At 47.8% G+C, this 25,976-nt stretch overlaps 2 protein-coding genes across 2 annotated transcripts in view; both read right to left on the reverse strand.

The window, feature by feature from the left end:
• The window catches only part of LOC119167599 (V-type proton ATPase subunit D-like), a 79,517-nt gene that overhangs the window by 6,881 nt on the left and 46,660 nt on the right, over window positions 1-25,976 (reverse strand). The gene's annotated exons all lie outside the window — the stretch shown is intronic.
• Window positions 13,116-16,334, reverse strand: LOC142765303 (uncharacterized). Its single transcript, XM_075866056.1, has 2 exons — window positions 13,248-16,334; window positions 13,116-13,187 (listed from the first exon to the last, which is right to left on the reverse strand). Exon 1 carries the CDS (start codon window positions 14,913-14,915, stop codon window positions 13,782-13,784), a length of 1,134 nt encoding a protein of 377 aa, XP_075722171.1. The 5' UTR covers window positions 14,916-16,334; the 3' UTR covers window positions 13,116-13,187; window positions 13,248-13,781.

Raw genomic sequence — 25,976 nt, forward strand, 5'->3', positions numbered from 1 at the left:
CGCTGACGTGCTGCGGCTTCAAGGCATCCTGTGCTTGAGGACACGCGGAGCTGTCGGGCTACGGGCACGAGTTCCAGCAGAGGTGTCCGGCCGGGACGCGGCCGGTGGTAGTGCCTGGTCTACCGCGCCAACTGGTCCACCTGGTCTACCGTGCGAGCAACGCGGAGCTGTCGGGCTACGGGCACGAGTTCCAGCGGAGGTGTCCGGCCTGTACGTGGTCGGTGGTGGTGCGTATACCCTTCAAGTTGCCACCTGGTCTACCGTGCGAGCAACGCGGAGCTGTCGGGCTACGGGCACGAGCTCCAGCAGATGTGTCCAGCCGCGACGTGGCTGCGGGGGCGGAGCCTACCCATCAACTAGTCGCCTGGTTGACTGTGCGGACAACGCGAGCCAGCTCAAGACGTAGCAACGAACCTCGGTGAGACCGACCTCATGTCTTGTGTCCATGTTAAAAAGGAGGGACGGTTAGTTTAGGACTTTGATAGTTCACAGAGACAGTGAAGGATTCTTTAAATAGCCTGTCCATGTTATGTGTGTTCGTTTTTCGTGTGTATAAAGTGTGGCGTACAAACGGCCTCGTCTTTTCGTGGGAGTCTGGGGCGACGGCTCGGACACCCATTAACTAAGAACCTGCACGTTGCTATAACACCCACTGCAATGTAACACTGGCGTCCGCGACAGGACGAGGCCATTTGTATCGCTTGAGTCAGGCTGACGATTAGTGAGGAAAAGATGAGCTCGACAGATTTAATGGCGTTGGCCATGCGCATGGGTTTGGAAGGTGCGGAATTGAAAACTTGGATTGATGAGCGAGAAGCTCGAGCTCGTGAGGAAAGGGCGGCAGAAAGAGAGGCGAAGAAGGAACAAATGCAGTTGCAATTACAAGTCGAGGAGCAGGCCCAAAGGACGATCCAATTGCGCCTTCAACTGACTCAGACTGAAACCGCCAGAGAGCCTGTCGGGGCAGACATAGGTCGATCATCAAGGGTGTCTTCCAACGTCAATCCTCATAATTTTATACCAGGATTAGATGAAAACCGGGATGACCTAGATGCGTACTTAAAAAGGTTCGAGAATGTGGCGACAGGGCAAGAGTGGCCTAGAGACAAGTGGGCCACGGCTCTGAGTTTGTGCCTAAGCGGAGAAGCGCTAAAAGTGTTTGGTCGCCTATCCCCTGAAGATGCACTTGATTACGAGAAAGTGAAACTGGCTCTATTTCAGCGATTTCGCCTCACAGCGGAAGGGTACCGTGAGAAGTTCCGGCACAGTAAGCCTCAAGAGGGAGAAACCGGCCGGCAGTACGCTGCACGATTAATGAGTTTTTTCGACCGATGGGTGGAAATGTCGAAAGTAGACAAAGAATACGCGTCAGTTCGTGACCTGATTGTAGCTGAACAGTTCATCAGTAAGTGTCATGATCGAGTGGCGCTCTTTTTGCGTGAAAAGAATTGCCGTAAACTTGAAGAAATGGCTGAAGCGGCAGATCAGTTTTTAGAGGCACAGCGACAGTCTAACCTGCTTGTTTTCCGAGAAAAGGCTGAAAACGGCATGGCTGTGAAAAGTGGGAGCACGACCTCAAAAACTTCAGTGCAATGTTTTGTTTGCAACAAAATCGGCCATAAAGCCTCAGATTGTCGCGCTCGGACGAAGCAAACTTACTGTGGGCATTGTCGTAGGGCAGGACACGATACCCAAGTTTGCACCAAGAAACCCGCCACGTATAAAAAGGCTTCATGTATATTGTCCGAAGAGAACTCTAAAGACAATGATAACGCATCCGGCGGCGGGCCCGAGAATAATGTGTCGGGGGCAGTAAACACGCAACAAATGGCAACGAAATATCAGATGCCAGTTCTCCAGGGTCTCCTATTTGGTAAGCCTGTCTCTGTTCTTCGGGATACAGGAAGTAACACGACGGTTGTGCGACGTTCCCTCGTGCCCGACGAAGTGCTGACAGGAGCTATGACGACAGTATTTTTAGCCGATGGGAGCAGAATAAAAGTTCCCGAAGCAAAAGTGGAGATATTTTCGCCCTATTTTTCTTGCACGGTGATCGTTAAATGCATGACTTCCCCATTGTATGACGTCATCGTGGGAAACGTGCCAGGATCCCGTGATCCCAATGATCCAGATAGCAGGTGGAGCGAGGGACTGTCGGAAAGGAAGACGAAGTCTAAAAGCGTCAAGGAGAGATTAGGGGTGATGAAAGCAGATCGCTACGAGAGACCAATGATCAGCGTAGTCAAGAATTCAAGTACTTCGTTGGATTCGGTGAAAGCAACCGCTTTGAATATCAACCAACGAATCTTCAAGATTGAGCAGGCGGAGGACAAGAGCCTAGATCTCTGTAGGAACAAAGTTGGGCAGGTGTTTTTTGGGAGAGGATCGACAGAATATTCGTTTGTTATGCAAAAGGGAGTTTTATATCGCCATTATCGGTTATCCTCCGGCAAGATAGTACAGCAGGTAGTTGTTCCTCGCAAACTGCGGAGCCAAGTACTGCAGCTAGCTCATGAAAGTCTGATGGCGGGCCATCAAGGCATCAAGAGGACAATTGACCGAGTACTAGGATCATTCTATTGGCCAGGAGTTCAGGAAGAAGTAAAGAGATACGTGCGATCCTGTGACATTTGCCAAAGAGCATATCCAAAAGGTAAAGTGGGCAAGGTGCCTCTGGGCGTAATGCCGTTGATCGACACCCCCTTCGAGCGAGTGGCAATCGATATTATCGGTCCTTTAAAACCTGTGTCGAGAAACGGAAACCGCTACATATTGACCATGGTGGACTTCGCCACGCGCTACCCGGACGCGGTGGCCCTGCCAGCAATCGATTCGGCGACAGTAACAGAGGGCCTGGTGGAGATGTTCTCACGCGTAGGATTCCCGCGTGAAATTCTATGTGATCAAGCATCTTGCTTTACTTCCGAACTGATGAAAGAAGTCAACGAGTTACTGGCCATTAAGCACCTCAGTTCTACACCTTACCATCCTATGTGTAACGGGTTGGTGGAACGATTTAACGGTACGTTAAAACAGATGTTGCGGAAGCTCTGCCAGGAGGAACCAAGATCCTGGGATCGGTTGCTTGCCCCACTCCTTTTTGCCTATCGTGAAGTGCCTCAGACCAGCACGGGATTTTCTCCCTTCGAACTTATTTACGGGCGTGACGTCAGAGGACCACTTAGTTTGTTAAAAGAATTATGGATTGGAGAACACATCGGCGACGAGGCGAAGACAACTTACGAATATGTATTGGATCTGCGAGATCGTCTTGAAAAAACACTGCAGTTGGCTCATGAGAACTTGACACGAGCAAGAAAATCACAGAAGCAATACTATGATCAGCGAAGCACGAAACGTCAGCTTGAAATAGGCGACCGGGCCCTTATTCTACTCCCTACTACGGAAAATAAATTACTCATGCAATGGAAAGGACCTTTTAAGGTCACAGGGAAAAAGGGCAGTCATGACTACTGGTTGGACTTGGGACGTGACACCAAGTTGTTCCACATCAACATGTTAAAGCGTTACGAGGATCGCGAACCGGAGAGGTTTACACAAACAGCGTCATTCGTAGTGATGGAAGAAGAGGAGGCAGATTCACCTATACCAGTTTACACTATTGAACAGTAGGGTCCTGAGGTGGAGCCTGGCATTGCAAGAATACTCATTTAGCATTCAGCATATAAAAGGGTCGGAGAATACCGGTGCGGACTTCATGAGTAGATTGTGAGCCAAGAGTTCGGACTTCATGCACTGTGATATTGGGTGTTGGACACTCAAAGTATGTCAGTGTATTTAACGGTGTTCTTGTGTGTTTAGTAAATATTGGACCTCGACATGTGAACTATACAGAGGACATATACAGTGAAGGGGTTTACAGACCGCGCACGTGTCAGCAGTTTTTTTTTTTAAAAAAAAAAAAAAAAAACTCATTTAAGGGGGGGCTTTTGTGATATGTGTCGTGCGCGAAGCTTCAAAGTGCGCGCCATTCAAAGTGCGCGCCATACAAAGTGCGCGCTTGAAGCAGACAACGACGAAGGTAGCACGAGAACGGAGTAGCGTGGCGGCGAAGGTACGAGAAGGAACGAGGAAGACGGGGCTCTCGACTCGGCCGTTGGGTTCCGGACCCGAGCCTAGTAACAGTCGAGCCCGGCCTACCTGCCACGTTCTACCTGCCACGGCCGTGCGTCGCTGACGTGCTGCGGCTTCAAGGCATCCTGTGCTTGAGGACACGCGGAGCTGTCGGGCTACGGGCACGAGTTCCAGCAGAGGTGTCCGGCCGGGACGCGGCCGGTGGTAGTGCCTGGTCTACCGCGCCAACTGGTCCACCTGGTCTACCGTGCGAGCAACGCGGAGCTGTCGGGCTACGGGCACGAGTTCCAGCGGAGGTGTCCGGCCTGTACGTGGTCGGTGGTGGTGCGTATACCCTTCAAGTTGCCACCTGGTCTACCGTGCGAGCAACGCGGAGCTGTCGGGCTACGGGCACGAGCTCCAGCAGATGTGTCCAGCCGCGACGTGGCTGCGGGGGCGGAGCCTACCCATCAACTAGTCGCCTGGTTGACTGTGCGGACAACGCGAGCCAGCTCAAGACGTAGCAACGAACCTCGGTGAGACCGACCTCATGTCTTGTGTCCATGTTAAAAAGGAGGGACGGTTAGTTTAGGACTTTGATAGTTCACAGAGACAGTGAAGGATTCTTTAAATAGCCTGTCCATGTTATGTGTGTTCGTTTTTCGTGTGTATAAAGTGTGGCGTACAAACGGCCTCGTCTTTTCGTGGGAGTCTGGGGCGACGGCTCGGACACCCATTAACTAAGAACCTGCACGTTGCTATAACACCCACTGCAATGTAACAACGTCTCGCGGATCAAGCCCTACAAGAATGCGTCGGATAATTACCTTTAAAGCACCGGGACGGTGCCTCCAACGCCGGGGGTCATGCTACGTGCCAGTGCAGGGAGTTGAAGAAGACGAAGGAGATAGACTGGCTCGAGCTAATCTGTGTGGCTGGCGCTGCTCGCTTAACCGGCTGTAAAAACATCTCCGACTACCCCTCCGAGTCAGTCTCCTTCTCGTAATATATATATATATATATATATAGGCAGGCATGGTGGTTGAGTGGCCGTAGCGTTGCATATAGTCTAGTAGATCCTCCGTGAGCGGTCACAACGTGGTTTATTTCGACGTTTCGGCCTAGAGTCTGGCCTTCATCAGGAAGGCCATCCTGATGAAGGCCATCCTGATGAAGGCCAGACTCTAGGCCGAAACGTCGAAATAAACCACGTTGTGACCGCTCACGGAGGATCTACTAGACTATATATATATATATATATATATATATATATATATTGTCACGTAACTCACGACAAAACTTGATACAATGCGCTCGTTTAGTCGACTAGCCAAGCAGCGGCTCAGAGAGATCGTCTTTGTCCTCTTTCACTCTTCGATCTCACCCAAGCAAACCATGTGGCAATAGTCCCCCCCTTTGAAAGCATCGACTCGATGCTCGTAAATAAAAAAATGAAGGTATACACACGCAGATATAGAGAACCAAAAGAGGAAGAGTGCCAGTACTCGCAGCGCAAATGAGGAAGTTTCGTCAACGCTTGCGCCAAGAGCAAAAAAAGAAGGCATAAAAACACAGGAGAACACAAACAGCAGCAGCAACGCAAAGTCACGGCATGTCGTAGCACGTGAAACCACAAGGGCTACTGTGTGAAGTAGGGCATCAGCTGAACGACATGCACGGTTTCGGGCCGAAGCTGTCGACGAGAAGACGCTGCGCCGTCCGGAAATACCTCGTAGGTAACATTTGTGACTCGTCTAAGAACCTTGTACGGTCCAAAATAACGGCTTAGGAGTTTTTCGGATAAGCCTGGTCGCCGGACAGGAATCCACACCCACACTCGGTCCCCAGGGTGGTAGGTGACATTTCGATGGCGGAGGTTGTAACGCCGTGCGTCTGCATCTTGTTGGTGACTGGTGTTTATGCGAGCTAGCTGACGAGCTTCTTCGGCGTATTGAGTTTATTGCTCAGCATCTTGAGCAAGTTCATTGCTTTGGTCGCACGGAAGCATAGCATCGAGCATGGTTCGCACGTTGCGTCCGTAAACAAGTCGGAAAGGCGGAAATCGCGTTGTTTCTTGCGTTGCCGTATTGTAAGCAAACGTGATGTATGGAAGAATCTCGTCCCAGGTTTTGTGTTGTACGTCCACGTACATTGACAGCATGTCCACTATGGTCTTGTTAAGCCTCTCTTTCAGTCCATTGGATTGCAGGTGATAAGCCGTTGTTTTTCGATGACTTGTGCAGCTCAGTTTAAAAATGTCCTCCATCATTCGTGCTGTAAACGACGTCCCTCTGTCCGTAATCACGCATGACGGGGCACCATGCCGTAGGACGATTTGGTGCACGAAGAACTGCGCGACTTCAGAGGCCGTGCCACGGGGTAACGCTTTTGTTTCAGCATAACGCGTGAGATAATCTGTCGCAACTATAATCCACTTGTTCCCAGAGGACGACAAAGGGAAGGGCCCAAGAAGGTCCATTCCCACGAGGTCAAAAGGTGTCCGTGGTGGTGCGATCGGCTGGAGCAGGCCTGCGGGTCTCACAGGCGGAGTCTTGCGGCGCTGGCACTCACGGCAGCCTTTCACATATCGACGTACACTAGTTGATAGTCGCGGCCAGTAATACTGTTGGCGTACTCTGGTGAGAGTTCGCGAATAGCCCAAACGTCCTGACGTGGGCTCGTCGTGGCACGCAAGGAGGATCTCATCACGCATGTCGGTAGGAACAACGAGTAGGAAGGCTTTGTCGCTACCACGGGCGTTTTTTTGTAAAGAATGCCTCTTTTTAGACAAAAAGAGGATAGTTCGCGAGCAATGTGTTGAGGGACCTGAGAGTTGTGGCCTTCCAGGGAATCAATGACTGGGCGTAATTCGTCGTCTGCCCGCTGCTTTGACATAATTTCAGAGTCGCTAACTGCTCCGAGAAAGGCATCTTCATCATCGGAGCCCCTGACAGCATTCCCCTCAGGTGCTCGAGAAAGCGCGTCGGCGTCTTCGTGTTGGCGCCCTGACCTGTACGCAATCGTAATATCGAACTCCTGCAAACGCAAACTCCACCGTGCGAGACGGCCGGATGGATCTCTGAGATTTGCCAGCCAGCAGAGCTAGTGGTGGTCAGTCACCACTTTGAAGGGACAACCGTAGAGGTAAGGCCGAAATTTGGTCGTCGCCCACACGACTGCGAGGCATTCTTTTTCTGACGTAGAATAGTTGGTCTCGGCTCGAGAAAGAGTACGACTGACGTAAGCTATCACATGCTCAACGCCACCGTGTCGTTGTACAAGGACAGCGCCAAGTCCGACGTTGCTGGCATCTGTATGTATTTCTGTAGCAGCGTCCTCATCAAAATGGGCAAAAACAGGGGCTGTTTGCATTCTCTGTCGTAACTCTGTGAACGTTGTATCTTGTTCTGCGCCCCAAGTAAAGGGCACGTCATCTCGGGTGAGTCGCGTAAGAGGTTCAGCTATCATCGAGAAGTTGGCGATAAATCGGCGATAATACGCGCACAAGCCGAGGAAACGGCGTACTGCTCTTTTATCTGATGGAACAGGGAAGGCGGCGACAGCAGCAGTTTTGTCTGGATCAGGTCGCACTCCATCCGCACTAATGACATGTCCCAGAAATTTCAGCTCTTCATAGCCGAAATGGCATTTTTTGGGTTTCAGCGTGAGTTCAGCTGTGCAAATGGCTTCCAGAACCTTTCTCAGACACTTCAGATGTTCTTCGAAGCTTTCGGAAAAGATGACCACATCATAGAGGTAGACAAGGCAGCTTTGCCACTTCAAGCCAGCGAGAACTGTGTCCATCATCCTCTGAAAAGTGGTTGGTGCGGAACAGAGGCCGAAGGGAAGAACTCGGAATTCGTAAAGTCCATCTGGAGTCACAAACGCGGTTTTATCTCGGTCTCGTTCATTCACTTCAATTTGCCAATAGCCACTCTTTAGATCGATGGACGAAAAATACTTCGCGCGTCGTAACCTGTCGAGGGAGTCGTCAACCCGTGGAAGCGGGTAGACGTCCTTTTTTGTGACGCTATTAAGCTTCCTGTAGTCAATACAGAATCGCAGCGTTCCGTCTTTTTAGGGGCAAAGCTCCTTAGGGCGTGGGCTGTGCGTCCCCTGTAGCCTGTATGTAGCCACCTCTAGTTTAGTTCTTGCAGTATTCACTAGATGGCGGTACCGTCCCCTGTACCGTCCCCTGTATGTAAGTTCAGTTCAGGCTGTCAAGGTGGATGGACGTATTTTTTGAGCGCTCCGGATCGACTGCGCAGATAAGTGTTTTTGCATGTTTTAAGCTTGTCTTTATAATTATAAGGCAGCGGTTGAAATCTTCGTAGTACTTATTTTATGGTACGGCTTTTTCGGGGGCCAGACACCAGGTATTTATTAGTTAGTGCAGGTGTGTGTGTTTGAAATTTTTTTGTTTTTTTTGCCACCCCGAGGGGGAGGTGCGCGTACATTGAACACGCAAATTTTTGTAGTAGAGCTTAGACTTTCCTTTTTTTTTCTTCGAAGTGCAGGGCTCGAGTTTAGTAATTATTGAGTATAGGGACAATTGGTGTCAGAAAGGTATGGTTAAAAAGACCGTAAAGTGTTCAGGATGTGGAGTGGGTTTGAAAGTGGACCCAAGCGTAGAAGCGGATGGAGAAGAGGCCGGCGCGAAGTGTAGGCAATGTGAGGCCGAGGAAAAAATGGAGAAAATGATGGTTGCCCAGAGTGAACTGCTGAGGAGAATCGCCGAGCTCGAGACTGCGGTGGCGACAGAGCAAGAAAAAACGAGGGTAATGGGAGAAAGACTGAAGTCCGCCGAGGAAGCGCTAGCGAAGCTGAATAAAGAAGCGACCTACCGAGAGAACAGTAAGGAACCGGCAACGAGAACGGTGGAGATGGAAAAGCAAGCAAGCTTGGAAAAAACAGGTTTAGCCGGTTCAACTGTCGCAAGGCCCAGCTTCAGCGAGGTAGTGGTGGGGCAGGAAGGGAACAAAGCAGCCGGCGTCACAGGTGCAAGTAGCCCCCAGGTGCAGAACGCTCCAGCTTTTCTGAAAAGTCACAGCATGTGATAATAGCCGGGGACTCGAATTTAAATCGATGCACAGAAGCCATCAAAGAGAGGGTAAGAGGTGACAAGAGGGTTGCGGTAGGGGCGTTCCCAGGACGCAAGCTGGAAGCAGTCATGAGGCAAGCGAGCGCAAAGCTCAAAACGACAGATGATAGACGAAACCTCGTGATAATTTCAGGTGGTTTAAACGATGTCCTCAATGAAGATGCAGAAGGACTAGCAGCCACACTGGCGAAAGGCGTCGATGACATGCGCGCCACTTCTCCTAAGGTACAGGTAGTTATATGCACGATACCGGAGGTACCGGTGCGTGATAGCAACCTTCAAAGAGCGGTGGTCAACGCAAACCAAGAGATATGGCGGATGAGTCGAGAGAAAGGCTTTGAGGTGGTGGAAATAAACAGAGAGGTGCATAGGTGGGGGGGTTTTCAACGAGACAGAATTCACTTCGATGGGCGGCTAGGTCATGAGGTGGGTTGGCGACTTGCAGGACGCGCAGTAGCTTTTTTGGGGGGCAAGCGAGCCCTTCGGGGTGCAGGATAGCTAGTAACGAGGAAAACAACCAGGGAGACTCTTCGACAGCTGGTATGGACAGATACGATTCCAAAGTGGCACCAATATCTAAGATAGGTAGAGTCCGGGGCATAAATAGACGTAGCCACGAGCGCCGAGCCAATTCAGACATAGGGTATATTAACATGCAGGGTGGTAGGAACAGGCTGAAGTGGGAAGAGATAGAAGAACAGCTAAGGGAAGAGAGGCCGATGGTATACGGTTTTGTAGAAACACATCTCAGGGACATGGAACAACCTCCGAACAATCCGGACTACGCGTGGGAATATTGTAACAGAACAGAAGGCAGCAGAAAGGGGGGTGGCATTGGGGCATTCATTCATAAAAGTACAGACTGGCAAAGGGTCAAGCAGGAGTGCAAGGAACATTTATGGCTAAAAGGGAAAGTGGCAGGTCAAATGACACTCCTTGGTTTCGTGTACTTGTGGACGGGAGCAAAGGCCAGAGAGGAAAACCAGGCAATGGTAGAGTGTATATCAAAGGACATTCAGGAGTTAGGAAGAGAGTGCGAGATAATTATACTAGGAGACATGAATGCGCACATAGAAGATATAGATGGGTATACCGACCCGACAGGCAAAATGATCATGGATATGTGTGAAAGGCTTGATTTGATCATTTGCAACAGTACCGAGAAGTGTGAAGGGCAAATAACATGGGAGGTAGGAAGGCTTCAGTCGACGATAGATTATGCACTGATGTCACATAGGATGTATGATAAGCTCAGGGGAATGCACATAGATGAAGGTGGCTCCAGAAGTTTGGGTAGCGATCACAAACGTATCAAGCTAAGTTTTGGAAGAGCAGTGAAAGTGGGAAGGAGACAAGATGAGCAACTACAGAAAAATTTTTATCCAGAAAGGCTAATTGAAATAGCCACTAAACAAATTGAGAAAGTAATCACGGAGGATAACAAGACAGTGTGGACATACACGAATCTAATTAGACTCTTTGAGCTAGAGCTTGTTAAGACGCGTGACAAATCACCCCGGAAAAGAAGACACAAACCCAAAAGTTGGTGGGATGAGGAAGTTAAGAGAGCCATAGCAAAACGTCAGGAAGCCTCTAGGGAACACAGACATGCTAAGCAGCGGGGTGAACCGACAGATGATGTTGAAAGAAAATGGGCAACCTTTCTAAGCTGTAGAAGGGATGCATCCCTTCTGATCAATGAAAAGATTAGAAGGAAGGGAGCTCAGTGGCTGGCAGAAGTACATAAAAAAGATAGAAAGGCAGCTGCGAAATTTTGGAACCATCTAAACTCCCTAAGAAATGAGACGAGCCTAGAGCAGAGTTTTATAACTACAGCCCAAGGTGCTAGGCTAGAAGGGGACGAAGTTATTGAATATATAAGAACAAGGGTGACAGAAAAATTTCAACAAAGAAGTACTTTATGCACCACAATAGACAAGGACGAATCAAGGGGTGCAATGGCACCATTTTCACAACAAGAGTGGGAAAGGGCTGAGAAAAGGGTTCCTGGTAGTACATCAACAGGCCCAGATGGCATTCCAATTAGGCTGATAAAGACATTAGGTCCGAAGTCTAAGCAGGCTTTGAGAGAGGCAGTGAGCAAAATAATAATCGACGGTGAAGTTCCCAATGGATGGAAACTTAGCAGGATGAGCATGATCTATAAAGGAAAGGGGGAAAAAGCTGACATAAACAACTACCGTCCTATAACAGTGACATCAGTGGTCTACAGGCTGGCGATGCAAATTATAAAGGAAAGACTGCAGGCGTGGATAGAGGATGAGGGGGTGCTGGGGGAACTGCAGAATGGGTTTCGGAAACACAGGAGGTTGGAAGACAATCTGTTCTCACTGACGCAGTGCATCGAAATAGCAGAAAAGGAACACAGGCCCCTGTGGCTAGCATTTTTGGATATCAAGGGAGCGTACGATAGCGTGGTTCAAGAGGAATTGTGGGGAATACTGGACACACTAGGCGTGGAACATGTAGTCACTAATCTTTTAAAGGGTATCTATAAAGGTAACAAGGTAGTTATAAAGTGGGAAAAACAGGTATCCAAGCCTGCAGAGGTAAAACGGGGGCTTAGGCAGGGGTGCCCCCTGTCACCCTTATTATTCATGATGTACCTACAAGGATTAGAGGCAAAATTAGAGGGAAGTGGACTGGGCTTCAACCTCTCTTTAGTCAAACAAGGAAAACTTATTAATCAGGCACTACCAGCATTAATGTACGCAGATGATATAGTGCTAATGGCCAACAACAAGGAAGATTTGCAGAGATTGATGGACATCTGCGGTAATGAGGGAGATAGGTTAGATTTTAGATTCAGTAAGGAAAAATCAGCAGTCATGATTTTCAATGACAACGAAGGTAGTGAGCTTAGAATACAGGAGGTCACGCTAGAGATAACAGATAAATACAAATATCTGGGCGTATGGATAAGCAATGGGACCGAGTATCTGAGGGAACACGAAATATACGTGACGACTAAAGGTAACAGGAATGCAGCAGTCATGAAAAATAGGGCACTGTGGAATTACAATAGGTATGATGTTGTGAGAGGAATATGGAAAGGGGTCATGGTTCCTGGGCTGACGTTCGGCAATGCGGTCTTGTGCATGAGATCAGAAGTTCAAGCAAGATTAGAAATTAAGCAACGTGGAATAGGTAGGCTTGCTTTAGGAGCTCACGGGAATACACCAAATCAGGGAGTACAAGGTGATATGGGATGGACATCATTTGAGGGCAGGGAAGCTAGCAGCAAGATAAAATTTGAGAAACGATTGAGAGAAATGGGGGAAGAGCGTTGGGCTAGGAAGGTTTTCAGCTACTTGTACATGAAGAATGTCGATACAAAATGGAGAAAGCGAACCAGGAAGTTGACTGGTAAATACTTAGAAAACAGCAGGTGGCCAAACCAAAAAGAACTATCGGTTAAGAAGAAAGTGAAGGAAACGGAGACTGACATGTGGAGAATGGGCATGATTAAGAAGTCCGCACTAGAGATCTATCGAACTTTTAAGCAGGAAATTGCCAAGGAAAGGATCTATGATAATACACGGGGTAGTTCTCTACTGTTTGAGGCCAGGACGGGAGTACTGCGAACCAAGACATATCGGGCCAAATACGAAGGGGTAGACACAGTATGCAGTGCGTGTGGAGAGGAAGAAGAAACTGCCGAACACTTGATAATGTTCTGTAAAGGGCTTCACCCTATAGTTCAGGATGATGGCGCAGAGTTTTTCAAAGCACTGGGGTTTAGGGACCGGGAGGGCAAAATAAACTTTAAGCGGGTAGACTTAACCAGAAGGAGGTTATCTGATTGGTGGCTAAAGTCAAGACACGAGTGAAAATTAAACTCTTCACTGCAAAGTACGAATCCTCAAACTCACTTTTTAAGGAAAAAAAATAAATATAGTTTTTGGTTCATTAGGTGTTACGGCTTGGTGGCGCTAGCCACCGCCCGATCTAAAGGGTACAGCCATATCCATCCATCCATCCATGTAGCCACCTCTAGTTTAGTTCTTGCAGTGTTCACTAGATGGCGGTACCGTCTCCTGTATGTAGCCACCTCTCGTTTAGTTCTTGTAGTGTTTACTAGATGGTGGTACTTGTAGCTGATGATGAAAAGATGCAAGATGTTATAAACTAGAAAGCGGTACTTGTAGTTGATGAAAGACGCGAGATCTTATAAAATAGGAATGATGTCACATATGGCGCGTGTCATTGGTTGAAGGCAATCGTTCGATTTAGTGCGGCGACGTACGCTAGGGGGAGCGATGTAATAAAATCGAGTGGGCAAAATGTACAGAGGATTCATGGTTTACCAGGTTTACCTCCGGAGCTTCGCCCACTCATCATCATTCACTTCGTGGATATGGCGGAATTTTTTCTTTACTAGAACGACTGGCGAGGACCAAGCGCTGCTGGATGGTTGAATAATCCCGTCATCGAGCATCTCTTTTACTTGTCTCTGAATAGCCTCGCGTTCTTTGGCAGAAACGCGATAAGGCTGCTGCCGGATGGGGCGGACGTCATCGTCGGTAATAATTCGATGCTTCGTGAGGCGTGTTTGACGGACTTTAGAAGAAGAGGCAAAGCAAGATCAAAACTCCCTTAAAAGGTCATGAAGTGCAGCCTTTGTCTCGTCTGACAGCGTCGAATTAATGTCGATGCGGTCTAGAAATTCCTCATCCTCATGCGTTTCCTCGGACGCGAAGCACTCCGTGACGTCGGAAACAGGGTCTCCATGAGCTAGGGTGGTTCCGCGAAAAAGATGCCGGTGCTCGTAATTGAAGTTCGTAACTAGTATCGTTGACTGTCCGTCACGGACGCGCACAACACTTCGGGCGGCGCATACACCGTGGAGCAGCAGAAGTGATAGGTTGCTTTCAGCCACCACGTCGCCGTCTTGGAAGTCTTCACAAGTGACTTCAATGGGAACAGTTGCTCGAGGTGGTAGCGTCACACTGTCGTCAGCAACAGGCAGCGCAGGTCTACGGCAGTTATCAGCGTCTCGATCTGTTGCGCCTTGAGTCGAGAAGGTCACGATGCGCTCACGGAGATTTATGATGGCACCGTATTCCCGAAGGAAGTCCATGCCGATAATCAGCTGACGCGAACAGTCGCGAAGAACGAGGCAGCTGAGCACAAACGTTGACGCACGAATTTTCACTCTTGCGGTACAGCGACCCAGTGGTGTTACAACGTGTCCTCCAGCTGTTCGAATTCGCGTTCCATTCCACGGCGTGATCACTTTCCTCAGATCTTTCGCTAGCCTCCCGCTGATGATCGAATAGTCTGCACCAGTGTCTACCAATGCACTGACCTGAAGACCGTCAACCAGCACAGGTATGTCGAGTGACACGCGGTCACTAGGTTCAAATGTGGATGTCGGCGTTTCTTCGGTACTCCGATTATTCTCTGACGAAATGCCTTCGGCGTTGCGTGCAAGCGTCGATGGGAGGTCTTCCGCACTTTGAGTCCCAGCGACCTTGCCCCCGAAGGCCGCTGCCTTCAGTTTTCCCGACGAGGGCTCGGGGAGTGTTCCCGTGCCGTCACCCCGAAACGTGGCCCAGTGGCTGCGGGTCTCCTCGGAGATGGTGACCGCGATTGCCGTCGTGTAAAGGGTGCACGCTGTTGCGCGAGATACTCTTCGATATCCCTTGGCCTTTGACCAATTCGGGGACGAGGGGAATTGACGGAAAATCCGCGCAGTCCAAGTTGCCGGTATGGGCATTCGCGGTAAATGTGACCAGCCTCACCGCAATGATAGCAGAGGGGTCGTCTGTCTGGCGTACGCCAGAGATCAGACTTGCGCGTCAGTGCACGGCGACTATCGATGTCCAAATCAGCGTGCGCTGACTGAATCGCGACTGACGGCATCATTGTCTGGATCGGGACGTATGGCATTGTCTGGATCGGGACGTGCGGCAATGTCTGGATCGGGACGTGCGGCACTGGCTGGGTCAGCACTCCTTGACCAGAAAGAGGAGTGGCAGATCGCAAGGCTTCCGCGTACGTACGACGGCGACTGTCAGTAGACACACGAGCCGTTTCCATATCAACCGACGTGGGCGGAAAACGATGGGCGTGCAGCGCCTGCTGGACCTCGTCACGGATGACACTGGTGATAGAACCAACATCGATTTGCCTTGTCCCGTACATCTTTTCCATTTCTTCCCGGACGACAGATCGGATGATCTTGCGAATCCATTCGGGGCTCTTGCTCCCAGGGGTGGCGAAAATTTCGGGAGTTGAGGCAGCATTCACTTGAGGGTTAAACAAAGCAGACCGTTGGTGCAGTACTCGCTCCATTGTTGCCGCTTCAGTAAGGAACTCAGCAACACTTTTGGGGGGACTACGCACCAAACCAGCAGAAAGTTGTTCCTTCACACCACGCATAAGGTGGCGCAACTTTTTTCTTCTGCCATAGCAGGATCCGCTCGCTTCAAAAGCCGTGTCATGTCCTCGACGTACATCGAGACGGTCTCGTTGGGCATCTGGATGCGTGATTGTAGTGCACGCTCCGCCCGTTCGCGGCAGTCGGGACTCCTGTAGGTCTCCAGGAGGCGACGCTGGAACTCGCGCCAAGATGTCAGAACATCATCCCTGTTCAAAAACCACGTCTTGGCACCGTCTTTTAGGCAAGTGTACACGTTCCGGAGCTTCGCGGCATCATCCCAGTAATTGATCGCTGTGACACGTTCGAACTCACTCAGCCAGTCGTCAACATCTTCATGCTGCTCTCCGTGAAAGGGGCTAGGCACGAGCGGGTTCTGGGCGGTGCAGTAGATTGGCGTAGAAGGTGTCAGAGCTTGCATGGGATCTTGTGTCGAAGTCATAGTCGCTGCGTCAGTGGTTGGTGTCTCAGGCGGTAGGCCTCGTTGGCGGCGGCTTACTCTATGAACAGGAGTGTCCACGGGTGGCAGGGCTTGTGTTCCGGCTGCTGGACGGGGTCTTGGGCATCGGGTGGATCATGAGACGTTGTACCCAGGAACTCCACCAGTCTTGTCACTTTACTCACGAAAAAACTTGATACAATGGGCTCGTTTAGTCGACTAGCCAAGCAGCGGCTCAGAGAGATCGTCTTTGTCTTCTTTCACTCTTCGATCTCACCCAAGCAAACCATGTGGCAATATATATATATATATATATATATATATATATATATATATATATATATATATATATATATATATATAATCAAGGGTGAAAATCAGGCGGACCTAACGGGTGAATGGGAGTCCTTCAAGCAAATAGCGCAATTCTGCCTTGATATTACTGAAAAGCATCCGCTGGATGTGCACAGCGATGCTTCAGACACATTATTAGAAAGTTGCAGGTTCATTCCTTGCCGGTGGCAAGCTGCATTTTCTTCCACTTTAATTTTTTTCCAATTGAATTACTACAAATAGCCTATCCTACACATTTGCATTTCACTTCATCGTCTATTAGTCCTGATATATACCCATTGATTGATTTGTGGGGTTTAACGTCCCAAAACCACCATATGATTATGAGAGACGCCATAGTGGAGGGCTCCGGAAATTTCGACCACCTGGGGTTCTTTAACGTGCACCCAAATCTGAGCACACGGGCCTACAACATTTCCGTCTCCATCGGAAATGCAGCCGCCGCAGCCGGGATTCGAACCCGCGACCTGCGGGTCAGCAGCCGAGTACCTTAGCCACTAGACCACCGCGGCGGGGCCTGATATATACCCAATTACTACAAATAGCACACCCTACAATTTCACATTTCGCTTCAAATTCATGTTGGGTCTAAAAACGAAAATGGGCCACTGAAATTACCCTTTTTCGTTCTTGTTTTTAACGCAATAGCGTTAAAGAGCTTGTGACGCAGAAATTCCGCCACCAGCATGGCCCCGTTCGTTGTGAGCGAAAAAGCTCGTTACAGAGATCGCCGCGGGAGGCCGCTACTTGTCCACACGAGCGCGATCACACTGAAAAACCCGCGCATCCGAAGAAAAAAAAAAAAGAGAAAAGAATGCTCAAGGGCACGAGGTGTGAGTGACGCATGTTTCTTTGCCCTGCCACTCATCCCTGCTTCGCTTCCAGCGCTTCGGTCGGGACGAGAGAACATGACATGCAATTGCAGCATGCGACAAACCTTTGTAACTCCACTCGCACTGAACCGATTTTTAAAAATTTCGCGGCGTTGAATTCTTGAGGCAATAAGCTCTTCTAGTGAATTCATTTCATGGTTACTTGAAAAAGTGTTTCAGGGCCCCTTTAGCGCATTTTGTTCGACAGGTTTCACGAAGAAAACGAGCTCATTCGGTAATTTGTAGGTGCATTTGGGAGGCCTCAAACTACGTCGAAAACAGCCAGGATAGTGCAGCCATCGCCGCCGAAAACACACAGGAACTTTCAAAAAGCTCTAAAAATAGACAACTATGTCCATCTAGTGGAAAACATATCAGGCCCTTCCAGAGGCATTGATCAATCAAACAGCAAACGGTAGATAATGTGCTGCCATCTGTGAGGCATTGTGAGACTCTTTATGGCCTCCGAGATGGCGAGCGTGCGGCGTATATCTTGGAGTCCATGCGACTCTTGCTTTAGATTAAAAAAAACTGTATGTACCATTCATGCACGCACACTGCTACAATCTTTTGTGTGCTTGTGTGTGTGTATGTAACAAAACATAATAATAAGTATGCACTTAACGGTTGAAGGGCACACTAGGGGCCGGATCGCGGCACATACAGAGGACAGCTTATGACATCAACCGCTCTCTCGGAACCCTTTCCCCAGTGTGTACACATGAACTGCACTCTACGAAAAAACGAGAAAGAGACAGAGGGAGGGAGGTCATTATCCCCCTCGCGAGTGCTTTGAAGACGGCGCTCCTGCGTAGTCTCCGCAGTCACCCCCAAGGAAGGAACCAAGTCGGTTTCGAAACGTCGCGTTTGTTCAAAACTTTTGGTTGGAGTCTAAATCATCTCCCAACTTTGGGATCGGATTGCGGCCTCTGAAATTTAAAACTTCGTCCATGGGGAGGCACCCCTTTCCACCCCCCCCCCCCCCAAAAAAAAAAACCACATGGTGGTTTAATGAACCGAAATGGAAGACAGTGCATCGATACTGTCATCAGCAACGGGCAACCTACGGATTTGCCTTTCCTTATTTTATTATTAGTATTATTATAGATTCTTTCCTTGGCAATTTCCTGCTTAAAAGTTCGATGGATCTCTAGTGCGGACTTCTTAATCATGCCCATTCTCCACATGTCAGTCTCCGTTTTCTTCACTTTCTTCTTAATCGATAGTTCGTTTTGGTTTGGCCACCTGCTGTTTTCTAAGTATTTACCAGTCAATTTCCTGGTTCGCTTCCTCCATTTTGTATCCACATTCTTCATGTACAAGTAGCTGAAAACCTTCCTAGCCCAACGCTCCTCCCCCATTTCTCTCAATCGCTTCTCAAATTTTATCTTGCTGCTAGCTTCCCTGCCCTCAAATGATGTACATCCCATATCACCTTGTACTCCCTGATTTGGTGTATTCCCGTGAGCTCCTAAAGCAAGCCTACCTATTCCACGTTGCTTAATTTCTAATCTTGCTTGAACTTCTGATCTCATGCACAAGACCGCATTGTCGAACGTCAGCCCAGGAACCATGACCCCTTTCCATATTCCTCTCACAACATCATACCTATTGTAACTCCACAGTGCCCTATTTTTCATCACTGCTGCATTTCTGTTACCTTTAGTCGTCACGTATATTTCATGCTCCCTCAGGTACTCGGTCCCATTGCTTATCCATACGCCCAGATATTTGTATTTATCTGTTATTTCTAGTGTGACCTCCTGTACCCTAAGCTCCCTACCTTTATTATCATTAAAAATCATGACTGCTGATTTTTCCTTACTGAATCTGAAATCTAACCTATTTTCCGCATTAACGCAGATGTACATCAACCTTTGCAAATCTTCCTTGTTGTCGGCCAATAGCACTATGTCATCTGCATACATTAATGCTGGTAGTGCCTGTTCAATGAGTTTTCCTTGTTTGATGAAAGAGAGGTTGAAGCCAAGTCCACTTTCCTCTAATTTGGCCTCTAATCCTTGTAAATACATCAATACAGAGGACACCCCCGCCTCAGCCCCCGTTTTACCTCTGTGGGCTTGGATACCTGTTTTTCCCACTTTCTGACTACCTTGTTACTTTTATAGATATCCTTTAGAAGTTTAGTGACTACATCTTCCACACCTAGTGTGTCCAGTATTCCCCACAAGTCCTTGTGAACCACGTTATCGCACGCTCCCTTGATATCCAAAAATGCTAACCACAGGGGCCTGCGTTCCTTTTCTGCTATTTCAATGCACTGAGACAGTGAGAACAGATTGTCTTCTAATCTCCCGTGTTTTCGAAATCAATTTTGCAGTTTCCCCAGCACCCCCTCATTCTCTATCCATGCCTGTAGTCTTTCCTTTATAATCTTCATTGCCAGCTTGTAGATCACTGATGTCACTGTTATAGGACAGTAGTTGTTTATGTCAGCTTCGTCCCCCTTTCCTTTATAGATCATGCTCATCCTGCTAAGTTTCCATCCATCAGGGACTTCACCATCGATGGATCAAAATTGATCTGTGCGTGATCAGTGCCATCTGAAGTCTTACTATTTGCAGTTTTGAAAATGTCGCCCAGTTTTTATTTCATTTTTATCACCATGCGTATTTTTGTGAGTGTGTGTGTGATTGTGGTCTACTTCGTGCGCGCGCACGTGACCATCCCGCGAGCGACGCCGGGATGGCTTCCCCTCTGTCTCCTGCGGCCCCAACCACCCCAACTCCTGCAGCGAAGAAGGTGAAGTATGAAGCAAAGGATTTGTCTGCAAAAATGAAAATATTGAAGGCGTCGCAAGCGGGAGCATCTCGAAAATAAGTGATGGAAATGTTCAATGTAAAGAAAAGCACGCTGAGCACTTACGTGAACAACGAATACCAATTATGCAAGCGTATGACGGGGGCATGTTTGGCGACCAAAAGAAGAGGCTTCAAACGGCAGCACATCCCAAGCTAGAAGAAGCCCTGTTGCGCTAGACTTCCGTTTCGCGCGTTGTGCGTTTCCCATCGAGCTGCCCCTTTATCCGCGCACAAGCAGAGAAGTTCGCAGTGACCATGAACATCGGCTCCTTCAATGCGTCGGAAGGCTGGTTCGACCGCTTCAAGAAGCGACACTGGCTGGTGTTCCGCAACGTGTGTGATGAAAGAGGTGCGGTTGATGAAAGTGTTGTGTAGAACTGGCGGTCTGGACTACCCACGCGCCTTTTCACCTACAAGCCGTGCAACATTTTGAACGCTGATGAGACAGCGCTGTTCTATAAGGCTCTGCCTGACAAGACAATCGAACCTAAGGGGGACCCGTGCGTCAGTGGAAAACGAAGAGCGCGTGACAGTTCTGCTGGCTGCTAACATAACCGGCACAGAGCGGCTGCCGCTGCTGGTGATCGGGAAGGCTGCGAAGCCAAGATGTTTTAAGAATATTAAGCAGCTGTCTGTCGACTACCGGTTCAACAGAAAGGCTAGGATGAGTGCTGAACTCTTTTAAGCCTGGCTGCGTCAGCCAGACCGCCGCTTTGCGGCCAAGGCTCAGAAGATGTTGTTCGTGCTAGAGAACTGTAGCGCGCACATGAAGCTGTCCGGGCTCGAGAACATTGAACTGCTATTCCTGCCTCCAAGCACAACGACTTCCCTGCAGCCGATGGACAAGGGAATCATACAGTTCATGAAAAGCCACTATTGACAGCAGGTACTCGAGCGGATGTTGCTCTGCATGGAGTCAGGCAAGCAGTACGAAGCAAGATTGCCAAGCGCAATCCACATGCTGACACACGTGTTTAACACACCACCTGCAGTAGTCGCGAACTGCTTCAGGCATAGCGACTTCGTGCATGAAGCTGCTGATCCGGGGGTGGTGGCAGATGAGGAAACCGGCAAAGAACAAGACTGCCGCTATGTGAGCATCATGGCAGCTGATGCGCTTCTGGGAGATAATTTCGCAATTCACAGGGATGTTGCCGTGGCCGGCACTATGACCGACAGCGTTAGTGTCGCCGAAGTCTTGGACGGCAAAGGGGAATCGGCTGACGAGGACGTAAGTGATGCTGATGAGCGTCCACGCCACAGTATGACGGAGGCTGCGCGTGCGTTGGCCGTTTCGGAGGACATATGCATGCTTTCCTCGGACAGTGTGTGTGGCAGCTGCAAGCACTTCGCAAAATTGTGACTTCGTCGCACATTGCATCCGTGAAGCAAACGGCGATCACAGAGTTTGAAAAATAAAAGTCTGATAGTGTAGGAGACATTTTTCAAGTGTTCTGTTCGTACTTGCGATAATTCGTACCCTCAGTTAATTCGGACATTCTCTCCGGTCCCGTGAAGTCCGAATTAACAGGGTTTTACATATTAGTTTTCTTTTCGCTTTATACTTTCACACTTCAAAGCACATGCCCCTGCAATTTGGTTTTCTTATTGTCTTCGTGTATTTTTTTGAATAACAAAAATTCACTTAGTCACAAATGCATTTATCAAACATAATTTTACGGATATTTATAAAGATATTAGTAAATTCTCAGCACTATGTAGCTACGCAGTTTAATTATATTAACCCTGTAATGTCTAGCGAATCATATATGCTATGCCGTCTTTGGCAATTAGTGGTAATGCTTGTTTCACCATCATCTGAGCCAAAGCAGTGCAGACCGCTGGCCATGAACATCATAGACATTTTCGCTTTTGACTAGTACTAAAATTTATCGTGAGGGGGCCACACGTCTACAACGAATATGGCAGCACTCAACTCAAGCGGCATGGCCTAGCCACCCTAGCATGGCGATTCCAACAAAAACATTAATGGTTGTTCTACAAACAACAAAGGTAAATAATTCGATCTTTTACCTGATTTTACCGTGTGCTGGTGTAGTTAAGTTAGTTCTGGAAAAAATAAAGGTAACTATATTGATATTTTACCCGATTTGTGTTCTAGAACCTTTGCTGGTACAGTTAAGTTAGTTTTGTTTACTGGAGTCATGCATAAAAGTGTTCTGACGAGAACATGTTTTCAGCGTATTATATATGATATAGTGGGCATTCATCATAAATTTCACTGTCCCTATCATGTATGATATAAGTTATGATTACCTACAAATATATCTAAGATAACTTCTTTTTTCAGCTCCCAGCGCCAAGGATATCACAGCCTGCATGCCTTCGGGTGAAGACAGCGACTTTGGTGACCTGACTGACGACGAATACATTTCAAACAATGCACCGAGGCTTGTCACAGATGATACGGACATCTCTGATCAGTCTTCGGAAGAGGATGAAGACAATGTGAGCAGCTCGCAATGTGGCACTTGATACGTGGACAGGGGTCACTGGAGGAAGCGCTTGATGGATTGCTGCCTCCCTACTTTTACAGACACATCCACGCAGCCTGCCGAAGTACGTACTTTCTTCAGACACTTGAGACATTTCGTAACCCCATCAATGATCAGCGAAGTAGTTTGCGAGACCAACCCGTACTGTACTCGGACGACTGGAAAATCCCTGAATATCACAGACAGCGAGCTTGACCAATTCGTAGGTCTCTACTTATTCATGGGACTTATGCAGATGCCCAGTGTTCTCAGCTATTGGGAACATGAAACGCTGTTTCCTCCCATTGCAGACATAATGCCTTGAAACCGATTTGAGAAAATTATGCGCCTTTTGCACTTCACAGACATTAACAAAGCCAACGACGAAGCGAAAAAGAACAAAGTATGGAAAATCCGTGCCTCCTTAGATGAGCTTCAGCGCAAATTTCTGACTGTAGAACCTGAACATCTCAACAGTGTCGACGAAGTCATGATCTCCTTTACAGGAAGATGCCTAATCAAGCAGTACATGCCCGCTAAACAACACTCTTGGGCCATAAAACTGTGGGCGAGAGCTGGTTCATCTGGCTTTCTTTATCAGTTTGATGTCTACCAAGGACAAGCAAAGAAAAATTACCAGTGTGGTCTAGGCGGCAACGTTACGCTAAAGATGTGCCAGACTCTGCCGAAAAACAGGGGATACAAAGTAGCAGCAGATAACTACTTCTCCTCTCTTGACCTAGCTGCCGAGCTGTCAAAGAGAGGCTTTGGATTTGTTGGGACGCTAAGAAGCAACAGACTGAAGGACTGCAGACTGAAATCGGAGAGTGAACTAAAAAAGCAGGCCATGGTGCCTTCAACTACGCTGTTGACTCTTCGCGGAATATATCGGTAGTGAGGTGGCACGACAACAGAGCTGTCACCATTGTCTCAACCTACGTATCCACTGAGTTAATTGCCTCTGTACGAAGATGGGATAGGAAGCAGAAAAAGTGCATTCATGTTGCACAGCCAGCTGCAGTAAAGATCTACAACTCCTTCATGGGAGGTATAGACCTTTACTCATGGGAGGTGTAGATCTTTACTCATGGGAGGTGTAGATCTTTACTCATGGGAGGTGTAGAGGTGTGTATTGAATTACTTGGTGGAGCTGTACAAGTTAGGATTGAAATCTAGAAGATGGTACATGTGCCTTTTATATCATACTCTCATGATGAGTACAGTGAACACCTGGCTTCTCTACAGGTGCCACTGCGACAGCCTCAATGAAAAAAATTGTGAACCTCTGACAATTCTAGACTGGCATAGCCCGATGCCTAATTTCAGTGGGCAAAAAACCAGTTGGAAGACCGTCCTTTTTTGGAGTACCAGCATCTAAAAAACGCAAAGTGTGTTCAAGCTCACCCGACGAAGTGCAAAAGAATGTAGTTGGCCACATGCCAATATGGGGCTTCAACAGGCTCAGGTGCAGGCATTACCATCCAGCAAAGAACTCTTTTTCTTTAATTTATTGTAATAAGTGCAACGTGTACTTATGCGATAAGGACCGCAATTTTTTTGCTGCATATCATATGTAAGGCATATATGTACTAACAAGCAGCAATGCCCAGTGTATCATATATGATACGCTTTGTATTATGTATACCTATATCTCAAAAAAAAAAATAAAACAATATTTGGCTATCCTTTATAATGCAGATGAAGTGTGAATCTATATATAAACTTTTTTCATTTGCAACAACTTCTGGGCATTACAGGGTTAAAATGTGTTACCACTGACATGATCACTTTTTAGAAATTGTATACATGACAGGGTAGGCCACATTCAAGGGGAAGGAGTGACCATTTTATGAAAATTGATTTTGATTAGAACTATGAGTATACTAGATGTTACAGCCATGAGCAAGACTTTCAGTTAGGGCTACGCTAGCGTGGCCCTGTGCTTCCACTACAGTTAAAGCTTATACTAACTACCCCTAAAAAACTACCAATGACGTCCTCTACACCTGTCTCGGCTTTACTGTCTGTTGGTTGTAATGAGTTACGTGTCAGAGGGACACGTATCCATGAGAAACTGCAGCACTGAATAAAACAGCCACAATATATATATGTGCGTACACCTGCACATACAAAATGAAATAAGACCCTTAAGTGCCTTGCTCATTGACCGGCTGACGTAAACTCTCACCGTACGCATAGAGCACTGTTGCATTCACTGTACGCACAGAGCATTCTGTTGTGTGCACACTTCGGTGACCCGAACGCATTGATCAGTCTGTATGTAAATGCTGCTTTGCAATTCCATGCACACGATTTCGCATAGTACCTGGCAGCAATTTAATCCAGTCCATGCACGATCCCTTGCAGGTAACATGCAAAGACATTGAAATAGCAGTTCAAAGTACAATGCACCCCTGTTAATACATTAAAATTGCTGCAAAACAATACGTTCTAGCTTTAAGACTATGTTTCACAAGATGGAGACAAAGATCAACAGCGATCTGAGAAAAAATTCCTGGCATTGAAGTTACTGTTTCAACTCGTCTGAGCTGCATGACATGCGCTCTTGTCGAAACAGCTCCATGTCAAGCTGTCAAATCACCATTGTTCACAAATTTCTCCCGATACTCCATGTAAAGTTTGTTAATAAGCAAGTGGTTTGCAAAAAAGTGCACACACAAGGACCTGGTCGTTACCTGTGGCATCAGCTTTTGGCATTGGAAAGGGGTATCCTAATAAGAAGATGGAATTGTGGCGACTTTCTTGTTCAATAAATTCACATCTGCAATTTTTAAAACTGACTAGGTGATGTAAAATGGCACGAGCCCATACATACCAGCCACTGGGCAATCATTCTTACTGTGGATTATTCCCATGCTTCGCACACCTAAAACATTTGCTTATAAGGAGTACCTTGAGAGCTTCAGGTTAATTTTTTCCCGTGCAGAGTTCTTGAACATGCAGTTAAATCCATGCACATTAATGTTTTTCTACGTTGGAACTGCCCATTTCAGTGATTGTTCCGTTGGAAATAGAACCTACAGCTTCGTGACAAGAACATTAGCATAAGGTATGACATGGACAGAAAACACCAAGAAAAATAAGAAGGCACTTCATAGTGAGCAGAATCATTCCATCAAGAATGTCATATAGCATTCATGCTTGTACAAGATTTAACTCTTACCTACCTATTCAAAGACATTCAGCTGTCATGTGAGCAAAAGGCTGCTTTTCGTATTCGTGAAAGAAAGCACCGAAGTCACTACAGCCCGGTCGAGCTGGAAACTGAAGTCTTACCAGATGAAATCAAGGAAACCAATGTATTTCAAAGTGCTGCATTGAAGGGTATGAAGGCAGCAAACAAAAAAACAAAAATTCATAGTTATAACCACCTGTAAAATTGTGAAGGGTAGTGC

The sequence above is a fragment of the Rhipicephalus microplus genome, chromosome 6, assembly GCF_043290135.1.
Source record: "Rhipicephalus microplus isolate Deutch F79 chromosome 6, USDA_Rmic, whole genome shotgun sequence".
Taxonomy (NCBI): Eukaryota; Metazoa; Arthropoda; class Arachnida; order Ixodida; family Ixodidae; genus Rhipicephalus; species Rhipicephalus microplus.

Excerpts from the sequence above, each read along its gene's own strand:
- LOC142765303 (XM_075866056.1), bottom strand. The coding sequence starts at position 14,915 with ATGCCCATACCGGCAACTTGGACTGCGCGGATTTTCCGTCAATTCCCC.